Below are 13183 nucleotides of genomic sequence, written 5' to 3' on the forward strand. Positions count from 1 at the left end.
TCAAGACTTTCCTACACCAGTTTTATTTAAAACACAAATAAGTATTTCTCTTTGTGTAATGAATGGCAAATGGTTCAAACAATGCTGAACATAAATCATTGACTAATACAAGGGCTTTAAATATGAAACAAAATTATTTAAAAAGCAAATAAAGGTTATATACAAAACGGACCTGGAATCTAAGTTGATTCCAGAAATGAAATGAGTAGAAAATCTGTGGTGAAACCAAACATTCCACCCCTGCTTTGGAGAAGGGCTATGATACAACATTCAGTCAGCTGAAGATGGATTGATAGAGGTGTGTCTATACATAAATTTCAAGTCACTTTTGCTTGTGCAGAATCATCCAGATCTTCCCAAGACTGAATGGGCAGTCCTGTGGCTTTCTTCCTTTTCCACATTCTCAACAAGGCTACATGAAGTTCAACTCTTGATGAGCCGCTTACAATAGCAGTTCCTTAGGAGCCAACATGACAGGTGGGTCAGATTCCCCTATGAGAAACAAAACTGGCCACCTACAGCAAAATATCAAAATGGACAAGTCCTTCTTTCCTCTTTCTTCCGAGTATGTATAATGTCTCCTTTTTAAGACTATTAGCCCCACATACTGTTCACAGTCTAAACCTTGAGGTGATATGAAGGAGGGAGACCAACATCAAAGAAAGAAAATTCAGTTCAGAAATGAAGAAAACTGGACGGTATACAATACACCTCCAGAACATCTCAAATAATCCCTTCTTGTAGTACAAGTCATTGTCCTGCTACAGTCCACACATAAATATTGGCAGCTTGAGTGCGTTCATTTCCCCCCTGACAGTTACAGGACACCAAATAAATACTGGGCAAGAGGAGTTTGCTGGGAGAATTAGAAATATAAAATTAACCAATTTTTATTCCTGTGATAATTCAATGCCAGTAGGAGGCAAGGACTAAAGAGAAGGGACAACTTTCATACTAAAAAGAGAATTCCTCTAATCGTTATGTCACCATCTCTTAAGAATCCAGGGAATCCCAGAAATAGAAAATTAATTTCCGAGAACCCCTGAGGCACTTTAAAGCCTTAAAAAATTACAGTAATAATAAATTAGCTATTGATCTTCAGAGGCTTACTCAGTAGAAACATGAAAATCGGGTCCAAACGATTATGTCCAGATTACAGGCTTCCTGAGCTGCTCAGCTCTAAAGCTTAGACGAATCTCCAAATACTTTAAAAAAGACATACAATTTAACACAGACTGAATGAATTGTTTTGTTTAGTGGTAGCATGAAATTTGGTCCTTATGGTAGCAGCTGTCTTCATCCTTTCCAAACTCAGGTAACAGTAAGCACATTAATACATAAAATAATACAACAAAGGGGAAAAAGCCAAAACTGACAAACACCTCAAGGAGTCACCAAGTTCTCTTGCATCCTTTCACTTGGATCTCTCTCTGTCTTTTTGTGGAGAGAGGGGTAAGAAAGAACTTTTTCTTGAAGATGCTAAACATTGGCATCAAATGGACAAAATGGTTATCAAGGGACATTAAAAATCTGACCCCAAGGAATCTAGGACATATACAAGTAATTCAGAGGTATACTTCTGATGTGGGGCAAATTCTAGACTAAAGAAATGATGATCTTGGGTAAATGTTATAATAGATGAAACTAAGTTCAGTTTTTTGGTGAGTTTTTTTTGTTTTTGTTTGTTTGAAATGTCCTACTATCACCTTCAGCTATCAATCATTTCTGATAGCTCAAGCAGAAGGTCATCTTCATCTTTCCCAGGATCCAGGTCAATCTCAGCTTCTAATTTGCCTCCTGAGATCTCCCATATTAGCTTCTCAAAATCGTCCTCCACAGAGAGCGGGGGCTTTCCTGTCGAAGCAGTGCTGAGTCGGCGAGTTTTCGTGGCCATTTGGGATGAGGAAGGGCCAGAGACTTCTGATGGAGAGGGATCTGATGAGGACTGGGCTGGAGGCAGCACAAGACTGTAAGGAAAAACACACCCAGGAGATTATTAAAAACTGTCCCTTTTCAATGACCAGCTGGACGACCTAGTTTCAGTGATACAGAGTTAGCAGAGAGTTGTTTGAGGACTCACAAAAGGAATTGTTTTACTCAATGGGACAAAGCATCTTCCCTTTAAAGCAGAATTCAGGCAGGCTTTCAAAACATTTTTGAAATAACACAGGCAAAATATAAACAATGGCACCTAAGGAGAATAGCAGCCCTGAGCATTATTTTCTTAAAATTAATTTCAAGTTCAGCAGACTAATTTAGATATGGCTAAATTGTACATGCTTAGAATTATTTAGTAGTTTTATTCTCCAGAGAGCATAAACAACAGTAGTGGCCTAAGGTTGATTTGAAAGAACTGCCAGGTATTATTACCTGTCTCTGGGTCTCTCTGCCTCAGGAACGGTGACTGCTTTGTCCTCAGAAAGGAGCGGAACAACAGCCTACGAAAGGAGAGCAATGGCAGTCAGTGGGGGAGCCAGGCTCTTTAATGTGAGCACATTCACTTTCTTTGGCCACCTTCTTAGAATCATGGCTATCTTTCTTTAATCCTGGGAATCACGAGTAAATAATCCAAAGGTTGGGTGTACAAATAAGCAAAATATTTTAAGCGCCCAAAAATTAGCTTTCAAAAACCTACCCTGCCACTTCACAAATGTCTGACAGTAAACATAAAATACACTAACAACTAAACAAATAGAATGGCAGGAAGCATCACACATGGCTGGGGCGGGAGATACCAGCGTTCCCACCATGGAGACTGTAAGCACCGCGCTCACCATGGCTGCCTTTTTGGCCGGGCTCTCCTGCAGGCCCCCGCTGGCGCTGAGCGGCTTCACCGCTGCGATGACGGCAGGGTGCATCTCCACGGCCTTGCGCTTGGGGGCCAGTTTGGGGGAAGAGACCACTTTGACCACAGATGGCTTCACATTCACTTTGGGCTTAGCTACAAGGAATGGAAAATATTTGATTAATAGTTTTAAATATCCCTATTTTACATGGAGAATAACTCAGAATATCAAAATTTCTTCACAGTGATATACAACATATAATTAAATGATGACCCAAAAAACCCAGATTGAAAATGATCCACAAGCAATCTGCACTACACATGAACATAATGAACATATATACTCAAATGATTCCTTTCCGTGGCTCTTGAATTTGCCACTGCTTTTCTATTCCTTTTCTTCTTCAAAACCAGAGGAAAAATGTACCACAGAAAGCTAGAAAAATTTTCTAAATAGCAATTTTAAATGCTGAGAAAGAAACTCATCTAGATTTGTCTCTTTAAACAGAATTATAAGAACTGTTACTTACTATTCACTTTTGTGTGACCAGAATATAAGATAAATGAAATTCAACCCAATTGCTCCAGGGAATTACTGAAATTTGATAATTCTGAGATCCTAAAGCAAGATACTCACCTTTAACCCTTTTTTCCAAGGTCTGGGCCGCACATTTCACATTTAGTATCGAGTCGCCAATCCCTGCGGTTTCCACCTCGGCCTTCTGGGATGACTTGGTGGGAAGCCGCTTCGGGAGGCTCCGGGTGCCGCTCGGCACAGCGGTGGGCACTGGCGTCTCTGCCGGCTGGGCATCACCAGCGTCCACCTCTCCCCAGAGGGATGCCAGCACAGGTTTTTCCTTCTGGGAGGTTCCCTTCTCTGGCTGCTTCTGTATGTGCTTTTCTCGCATCGTCTCACATTTCTTGATTGGAATTTTAATGCCAACTCCTGCTGTCTCATTTGAAGCCTATGTATAAATTTAAATGACAGAATTAAAATCAAGTATCTCTAGCTCTGTCAGAACGGCTCAGTTGGTTGGGTGTCATCCTGTACCAAAGGTTGCCAGTTCCATTTCCAGGCAGGGCACATGCCCAGGTTGTGCGTTCAATCCCTGGGAGGGACTGAGGCAGTATCAATCAATGGTTTGCTCTCCTATCCATGTTTCTCTCTCAAAAATTCAATTAAAAAAAATGTTAAAAAAAAAACCCCTATATGATAATTACTATTTATAAGTCAAGCAGTGTCTCACATAATTCGAAACACGAGAGCTTGCTTTGCTCTTTGATATTAAATAAAAACCACCTGCCTGACTGGTGTCGCTCAGTTGGCTGAGTGTTGAACTATGAACCAGGAAGTCATGGTCAGGGCACAAGCCCAGGTTGTGAACTTGATCCCTAGTGGGTGCAGGCAGAAGGCAGCTTATGGAAGATTCTCATCTCTCTTCCTTCCTCTCAGAAATCAATAAAAATATATTTAAAAATAAAAACAAACCCACTAAGCTGCTCTGGCTAGTTTTCTCAGTGTTTACAGCGTCAGCCTGTGAACTGAAGGATTTTGGGTTTGAGTCCCAATCATATCTGAGTTTCAGGTTCAATCCCTGGCCCCAGGAGGGGCGGAGGCAACCAATTGATGTGTCTTTATTACACTGATGTTTATCTCTCTTTCTTTCTTTCCCTTCCTTCCACTCTCTCCACTATGGAAAAAAATATTGTTGGGTAAGGATTAACAAAAAAACAACAAAACATACCCCACCAAGCTAAAGAGGAAAGATTAAATATGTGTGCAACAACAACAAAAAAATCTCAGATTCTTTAGGCTAGGTAATCATGGCTCCGAGTCTAATAAAAATGATTTAAAATAATCAGACACTTGCACTAATATACAAAGATGCTCATTATCTTAGGTAAAACGAAGTCCAGAAACAGACTACATTTGTATAAAGAACTCTATGTGGATGAACATCTTGAAGAATTACTAATGGCGTAAAAGTAAAGCAGGCTACAAAATGAGCACTGCCTTTACATTCTAAATACGAGTCAAAGATTAAATGAGTTCACACACGTGTATGTAAACAAAAGGCTTGAAGGAAACCCATGAAAAACAAAATGAATGGTGGGTACATGTAGACTGGAATTACAGGGTTTCTCATTCTTCTAAAAATAAAAACTACCAAATTTAGTACAATGAATTGGCAAAAAAAAAAAAAGCTCAATTTAAAAACACTAATGCCAATTAAAAAACTTTTAAAGGACAGAGGACACTGGTGATATACATAGAAGTACAGAAAACCCCCATTAGAAAAAAAAATGTTTTCCCTGTGGGAATTATACACATAGTGAAAGACTGTTTACACATCAGTGAAGTGTTAAACAGAAATTTATTATAAGCTAAAACTAAAAGGCACATTTTACTATTCACCTAGCCTTCACTTGCCATGGGCAAAATTATAAAATGATTTTAAATAAACTCACCTCTTTAGCTTCTGTTCTAGCAACACTGCTCTGAAATGCAACTTCACTTTCTTCTTGAAGTTTCTTCTCTTCTTTTATACCTAAATTCATATTAAACAGATCTTTAGTTATTTCATTTACGCTCCAACTTCATGACAGATGAAATCAAACAAAACTTAATGAAAATAATGTTAACATAGGGCTAATAAAATTGTAGATAAAGCTATTTAGTACTTATAAACTTTCAAAATGAACATTAAAACATGAAAGGTCTATGGGTGCTGCTGTACAAAAACAGCTTCACTTCGTTCTCTAAATCAAGAGAACTTCACAGAACTCCTGGGAACACCGCAGAGCCCTGCCCTGTGCAAGACTACTTGGGCAAGTGGTACTCCAGACAAGTTCTTTCTCATTACCTGACTTTTTGGCGATTCGTAAAAGCCGCCTGGTCCCCGGGGCGGCCTCGGGCTGAGGCTGGGAGCTGGTGCTGCTCTTGGCGCTCTGCTGCCCCCGCCGGGCCTTCTCCAGTTTAATTTCCTCCAGCGTCTTGATATGCACCTCCTGCATAGACTTCGTTCTCGCCGCAGGCTCCTCCGACTGTCCTTTGTTGGCAACCATTGGTGGCAAAACCGATGTTTTTTTAATCTCACTATCGGTCTTTAACTTTTTGCTTTTTCCTGCTTCTTGCTGCCGATGTTTCTTTTCTTCTTGCTGCCGATGTTTCTTTTCAGCCAGGACCTCAGAGAAGGTTTTGATTCGAACAGTGGAAGAGCTTCTTGCTCCTGAAGTAGAATCATCAGCTTTTGCAGGGCCTTCTGTCTTCAGTTTAGTTTGCAATTCTCCACGTTTCTGACTGGCTCTTTCGAGGAGGATTTCTTCTAATGTCTTCACATGGATCTCACCAACTTTAGTAACTCTCTCTGTTTTCAAAATGAACACAAATCATTTTATTTGGAGTTCATCTCTTTTAAAATATATGTTTTTATTTATGTCAGAGAGAGAAACATCAACTATGAGAATCACTGATCTGCTGCCTCCTGCCCGCTATACAATGTGAATAGCCTTTCTGGAACTGTGTAACACTGGAATATTAGGAAATTCCCTGCTCTTCTTACTGTGCTATATGATCAATTGTAGGAGGAGGGTGCAGAATAGGAAGGAATCATGCTATACTTTGTTCATTTTAGGCAAGATCAGGAATCGAGGTTTTGAGGTTCTAAAAGATTGCAAGGTAATTATCAAAAAAGTAAAAGAATTATCAGTGCTTTAATTAAATGCCAACATTATTTTCAGAACAGATACTGATATTAATACTAACGAAGGATTTCTAAACAAAGTCTCTTCTTCTCAATAAAATATTGTAAGAAAAATTCCACAAAAAGAAAACAAAAAGTTTGTTTCAAAAAGAATAGAATGGCGCTGGCTGGTGTTGCTCAGTTGGTAGGAGTGTCCTCCTGTGCACTGAAGGTTTGGGTTTGATTTCCAGTCCGGACACATGCCTAGGTTGCAGGTTAGATCCCCAGCCCTGGTTGGGAAGTGTGCAGGAGACAGTGGACCAATATTTCTCTCGCCAAAAAAATCAATAAGAATGCCCTCAGGTGAGGATTAAAAAAAAAAAAAAGAAAAAAAAGAATGTTTCACATCAGATTCCCTTTTTATGAATTCTGGTAAAATCTTAATATCCAAATAAGATAAGGATAAAATGAAAAAGAAAAAGCATAGGATAATATCATTCATAAATATATAAAAATTAAAGAGCATTAAATTGAATCCAGCAATGTATAAAAAAAGCTAGATGGTTGAGTAACAGAATGTTCATTTTACTATTCTTTAAATTGTATGCACATATACATTTACATAGTTATATCTTGCAACTTAAAACTTCAACATTAAATTAGAGGGAAGAATATAAAGAAAATTAAAATGATTTAAAACCTCAATACCTAGATAAAACCAATGTTACTATTTATGTATTTTTCGCAGTGTATTTCCTAATCATACAATTTTATCTTTACAAAGTTGAAATTATCTCATACATATGAACTTCTGCCTGAGAATAGGTTTCTATTATAAGAATTTAAAAAACCAAAGATTTAAAGATCAAAAGTGGTATGTTCTTTTGTAACCTTTCTTCATTCAATATGAGAGAAGTTTCTTCCATCACTGTTGTTCATAACATGACTTTTCATGACGGCAATTATTTTAAATGTTTTTTAAATTGATTTTTAGAGAGAGGAAGGGAGAGGGATAGAGAGGTAGAAATATCTACAAAAGAAAAACGTCATTGATCAGCTGCCTCCTACATGCCCCCTACTGGGGATCAAGATGGCAACACAGGCATGTGTGCTGACAGGAAATTGAATGGATGACCTCTTGGTTCATGGGTTGACCCTCAACCACTGAGCCACATCAGCTGGGTGACAGCAATTACAATATATAACTACCTTAATTTAATCTACTTCCTTTTTGTTGGATACTTAGATTGTTTCTAATTTTCTATTACCAATACAATGATGAAAACTCAGTATGCCACTTTTAAAGTACAAAAACAGAATTCATAACTAAGTAACTAATTACTTAAACAAAGAAAGCCACACACACACAAAAAAAACACAAGCCCTAAACTAACTCAACAGATAAATAGGAGAAAAAGTAAAGATTTTATGGCAAGAAAAAGAATATCAGCAGCTAGTCTTAGGGTTTACCTACCTGCTGCCTCCTCATTGTTTTGACCAGCTGACACACCTAAGCGTTCCTTTAGAGACTTGGAAACTTGAACTGTAAATAAAAACCAAAAACCCCAAAAGTTGAACAGAGAATTTTTTAGAGATCAAATATCTTTTTCAAAGTTCATAAATTAGGCTTATATTTCTCTTATAATACAATGTTCTTAAAAATGTTTTAGGTCAACTGGCCAGCATGACTCTATTTTCTTAAACTTTACACGAGGATATTTTTCCATTGAATTTTTAGAGTGGAAGGGAGAGGGAAAGACAGAGAAATATCGATGTGAGAGAAACACATCAATTGGTTGCCTCCTGCATGTGCCCTAACCAGGACCTTGACCGGAATAGAACCCAGGCCCTTATCCTCTGAGCCAAAAAGACTAGGGCTAAAATATATTTTTTTAAAAATGTTTTCAGGTCTTAAACTTTCCTCTCTGTGAATTCCCCAAAGCACTCGGAGAGCTTTAAATATTTTTCTTTAGATTTAAAAAGCAGAAACTACTGAGTTTAGTAAAATAATTTTGTTACCATACAACCTGCTAAAATCTTGACATCAAAAGGCTTTCCCTCCTAAATCTATTTGTAGTATGTTCTTTAGTTAAAGTCTTTAAAATAATTGATTGTGAAGGAGGAATTTGCCTGCAAATTTTGTGCTTTCATAATAGAAATTATCACAATGCATACAAGTATTTCTACTATAATCTCTTGAGGAATGTAATGGTGTTTATTTTATACAATGATGTCTACCTAGAATCTAGTAGAGTAAGCAACTCAAATGTTTGTTGAATGAATAAAATGCGTACCAGAAGACAATCTAATTTACATGCACAAATAAAGTAACAAACTATTGTTAACATTATAGAAGGTAAGTGTCAGGATTACACACACACACACACACAAAGTGTATTACAAAAAAAGGTACCTTTCTTTGGTGTTTTGTCAGTTTCTGAAGCATCAACTTTCTTCCCTAGCCTTTGTGCAAGGCTACGCTTTAACGGAGGATCACTGTCACCATCTACAAATAGAGGGAATTTAGTTTAAGAGTTCAAGTCAACCTTCTCTAAGGTCAAGATATACAAGCAAAAACAGAAAACATAGAATACTTCTTTATTTTTCTTCATTTTTATGGTGTATTCGTTTGCTAGCTTATTCATAACTCAAGGTTAGAGAAGGAATAAAAATGTTCCAAAAGAAGGGACAAAAAATTAGAATGCACAAATTAACATTTATCAAATAACTGACTAAAATTACAAATGTAGGATTATAAATCCTGACTAAGATTGAAAATCAGAATTAGGAATATAGGAAAACAAACAAACAAAAAACCCTCCATGAACCAAAAAACACCAAAAAACTTCACTCCTTGTTTGCTGAATTTTAAGTAAATTAGTGGCTTAATGCACCAGAGATTAGGACAGCAAAAGAATCACAAAATTAGATCCAAAGCCGGAGAATCCAAGATGGCTGCTCGGGTAGGCAACTAGCCGCAGCCGCACACAACAATTTTAATAAAATACAACTAAAATATAAAATGGACATTACCCAGAACTACAGGAAAGTCGACTGACTGGAAATCCTACAACAAGAAGCAAGGAGAAAACCAGAAGGAAGCACGGAGGAGCTGTAAAAGCCCAAGGTACGGAGACATGCGGCGCGCGAGAAGAGGACGGAGCCGGAGAGGAGGGAGGCCGAGTGCCTGGCGGGCGTTCCCTAGCGGAAAGGAGATAAAACTCCGACTGTGCTGGGCCCCCGACTGCTCTGAACCCCAGTTCTGGGCCAGACCCCGGGGACTCAGGCTCAGCCATAGGGAGCTGGGCTGTAAGTCGGAACCCCGGGGGAGCGGAGAAAGGAGGTCCCGGAGGCACGCACACAGCGCGCAGAGAAGGGACGGCCGGCTGTGCCGCGGGATTGCCCTGACGGGAAGGAGACTGGGGCTCCAGACTGCTGTGAACGCCACCTCCAACTCCACTTCCAACTGAACTGAACCCCAATACCGGGCTCATTGTGGGAGAGCATAGACTGTTTGGCAGCAGGCGAAAATCGAGGGCACCTTTCTCTCAGAGGCGCCGGCAGCGAGCACTGAAGGACCCGCATAGGGCGGGGCTGACGGAAGCCAAAGCTGCAGGCTCCACCCTGAAACCCCGTCCCATCTGTAACTGCGAAATACGACAACAAAATAGATCACAAACGAAAGAAATGGAGGACAAAAAGCGTCTGGATATAGAGTTCAAATCTACGCTTATAAGGTTTTTCAAGAATTTCCTAGAAAAGATGGATAAGGCCTATGAGGATATGAAGAGACCATCAAGAAATGATAAGGGAACAACAAGAAATAAAGAATACATTGTCTGAAATAAAAAATATTCTACAGAGTCCTAAAAACAGAAGGGAAGATCGCAAGAATCAAGTCAAAGATTTGGAACATAAAGAGCCAGAAGACTCTCCTCCACAGAAGCTAGAAGGCAAGAGAATCCAGAAAATTGAAGATAATGTAAGAAACCTCTGGGACAACTTCAAGCGAACCAACATCAGAATTATGGGGGTTCCAGAAGATGAGAGAGAGCAAGATATCGAAAACATACTGAAAGAAATAGTGACAGAAAACTTCCCCCACCTGGTGAAAGAATTTGACTTACAAGTCCAGGAAGCGCACAGAACTCCAAACAAAAGGAATCCAAGGAGGACCACACCGAGACACATCATTATTAAAATTCCAAGAGCAAAAGATAAAGAGAGAATATTAAAAGAAGCAAGAGCAAAGAAGGTAGTAACTTATAAAGGAGCACCTATACGATTGTCAGCTGACTTCTCAACAGAAACCATGCAGGCCAGAAGGGAATGGCAAGAAATATACAAGGTGATGAATAGCAAGAACCTACAGCCAAAAATAATCTACCCAGCAAAGCTATCACTCAGAATCGAAGGTCAGTTAAAGAGCTTCACTAATAAAAAAAAGCTAAAGGAGTTCATCACCACCAAACCAGAATTATATGAATTGCTGAAGGGGGTTCTTTCAGAAGAGAAAGTAAACAAAGATAAAAATTATGAACAACAAATACGTAATTATCAACAAGTGAATCTAAAAACCAAGGAAATTAAAAAAATCTGATGAACAATATTAACTGTTGAATATAATAGAATCAGAGGTATGGAAGGGGAGTGAACTGACGATTCTTGGGGAAAAGGGGAGAGGGGGGCGTGGGAAGAGACTGAACATAAACTGTGCACCTATGGATGAGGACAATGGGGAGAGGGGAAAGGGCAGAGGGTGGGGTGGGAACCTGGTGGAGGAGAGCAATGGTGGGGGGGGGGGGGGGGGAAGGAACATTTGTAATAATATGAAAAATAAAAACTTATTTAAAAAAAAAAAAATAAATAAAATAAAATATCCAAAGCCTTTAAAAAAAAAAAAAAAAAAAAAAAAAAAGAATCACAAAATTAAAAATTTTTCTGTGACACGAAGACTCTGAAGGCCAAATAGCACCTGTCTTCGATCCCAGATAAGACATCTAAGGTTATGAAGGATTCTCTATCTTAGCCAAGTCATCAATTATTGATAGAGCCAAAATCTGGACAAAATTTCCTGACTCCTGGTTTATTACATTACACTGTTCAATATAAGTTGTTTAAATGTCATCAATTTGTTTTTTTTGGATTGCTTGACAACCTTTCCAGGGTCCCATTAAAAACTTGAAAGACTCTGCAGAGTATGTTTTTCTCTGTCCTTTCACTGATAATTTAAACATGAAACCAAAAATTCACAATGTTTACATGTATGCTGATATTAAAGTAACTTATTTCTGTATTTTTTACCTAAAATTTATCAGGCAATGAGAATGGTGTCAAAGAAAATTCCAAACAGGTAAGATTTCATATTTGCAAGCACATTTTAAAAGAGTATAAAGTCAGAAGAGACTTTCAAAATAACTTGTCTGAAACAGACACGCTAGGGTAGGTACACAACAACTCAGTAATATGTTAAATACTTCCCTGAATATAATCTAGCACTAATAATCGCAGGGGATGAATTTATACTAACTGGACACTTCTTCCTCTCTAAAATGTCAAATTTTAATTTGTCCATAGAAACAAAGATATACTTTGCTGCTTTTTAAAATGCTGGCCATAATCAAATTAAATTGTAACACAAATTTCTCTGACTTCAATGAAAAGTATAATGCACATGTAGAAAACATGAAAAATTTTTAAATTTGATTTCAGCCAAGAACATAGGAGGATTATAAATCAATTATGACAGGGCACTTATATAAAGAGAAGGTTGGAAGAGGTGCCTTATAAATGCACAAACAAGAAGAAAAAAAGGATATGTACAAAATTTTTCTCACCTACAGAAAATTTTCGTTTCCCCAGTCTCTCAGTGAGACTCAATCTTATTAATGGTTCTTCTCCTGAAATGGCAAAACAGAATTTCTCTATTAGGCAATTTTTCGGTATTCAGTAACTACTAATGGATATAAAGCATGTGCCAATATTAACAAAAGTCCACTTAATTTCTTGAAAATCAGTTCTCAGTCTTAAGACTCTCAATAAAAAAAAATCAGGTGAAACCGGTTTTGCTCAGTGGATAGAGCATCGGCCTGCTGACTAAAAGGTCCCAGGTTCAATTCTGGTTAAGGGCATGTACCTTGGTTGCGGTCACATCCCCAGTAGGGGGTGTGCAAGAGGCACCTGATCAATGACTCTCTCATCGATGTTTCTAACTCTATCCCTCTCTCTTCCTCTCTGTAAAAAATCAATAAAATATATATTAAAAAAAAAAATCAACACGTTAAATAATAAATTTAAGTAGCCAAATGCACAGCCCACAGGGAGGCAATAGCAGTCCTAATTACTAATAATAGCCAATTATACAATGACAAATTATGTTCTAATCAATTGATTATAAAAATCTATACTTTTGCTTGTGTACTTTTAGTATGCTAAAAAAAAAAAAAAATCATACTCCACTCCTATAACCTTCTTTGACCACGCCAAAAGTGTTTTCTTCTGATTCTTTGTTGTTTGAATGGCACAAACATAAAAGATGTATCTGCATATCATAATTACTTGTGTTCTATTCCTTACTATGAAGGAAAATATTTCTATTACTTAAAGTTTGTTGTTTTTTTTTATAGTTCTTTATCCATAATGGGCAGTCAACAAATTTGGTGAATGGATACAAATAAACAGTAAATGAAAAAGTTAAATATACATAAATGTGAGA

At 37.9% G+C, this 13183-nt stretch overlaps 1 protein-coding gene across 8 annotated transcripts in view; it reads right to left on the reverse strand.

Annotated features, from left to right (window-relative positions):
* ZC3H11A (zinc finger CCCH-type containing 11A) overlaps positions 1-13183 on the reverse strand; it is a 31909-nt gene continuing 18726 nt past the window's right edge. For all 8 annotated transcript variants that reach the window (XM_084865768.1, XM_084865769.1, XM_084865766.1 and 5 more), the window contains 9 exons: positions 12306-12368; positions 8882-8974; positions 7943-8011; positions 5650-6153; positions 5255-5334; positions 3423-3750; positions 2775-2941; positions 2371-2438; positions 1-1967 (listed from right to left, as the gene is read on the reverse strand). In XM_084865768.1, the coding sequence (XP_084721894.1) occupies positions 1709-1967; positions 2371-2438; positions 2775-2941; positions 3423-3750; positions 5255-5334; positions 5650-6153; positions 7943-8011; positions 8882-8974; positions 12306-12368 (1631 nt within the window). In that variant the 3' untranslated portion in view covers positions 1-1708. The remainder of the gene's footprint in view (positions 1968-2370; positions 2439-2774; positions 2942-3422; positions 3751-5254; positions 5335-5649; positions 6154-7942; positions 8012-8881; positions 8975-12305; positions 12369-13183) is intronic.

The sequence above is a fragment of the Pipistrellus hanaki genome (genome assembly GCF_964339955.1).
Source record: "Pipistrellus hanaki genome assembly, chromosome: 18".
In the NCBI taxonomy this organism is placed as follows: Eukaryota; Metazoa; Chordata; class Mammalia; order Chiroptera; family Vespertilionidae; genus Pipistrellus; species Pipistrellus hanaki.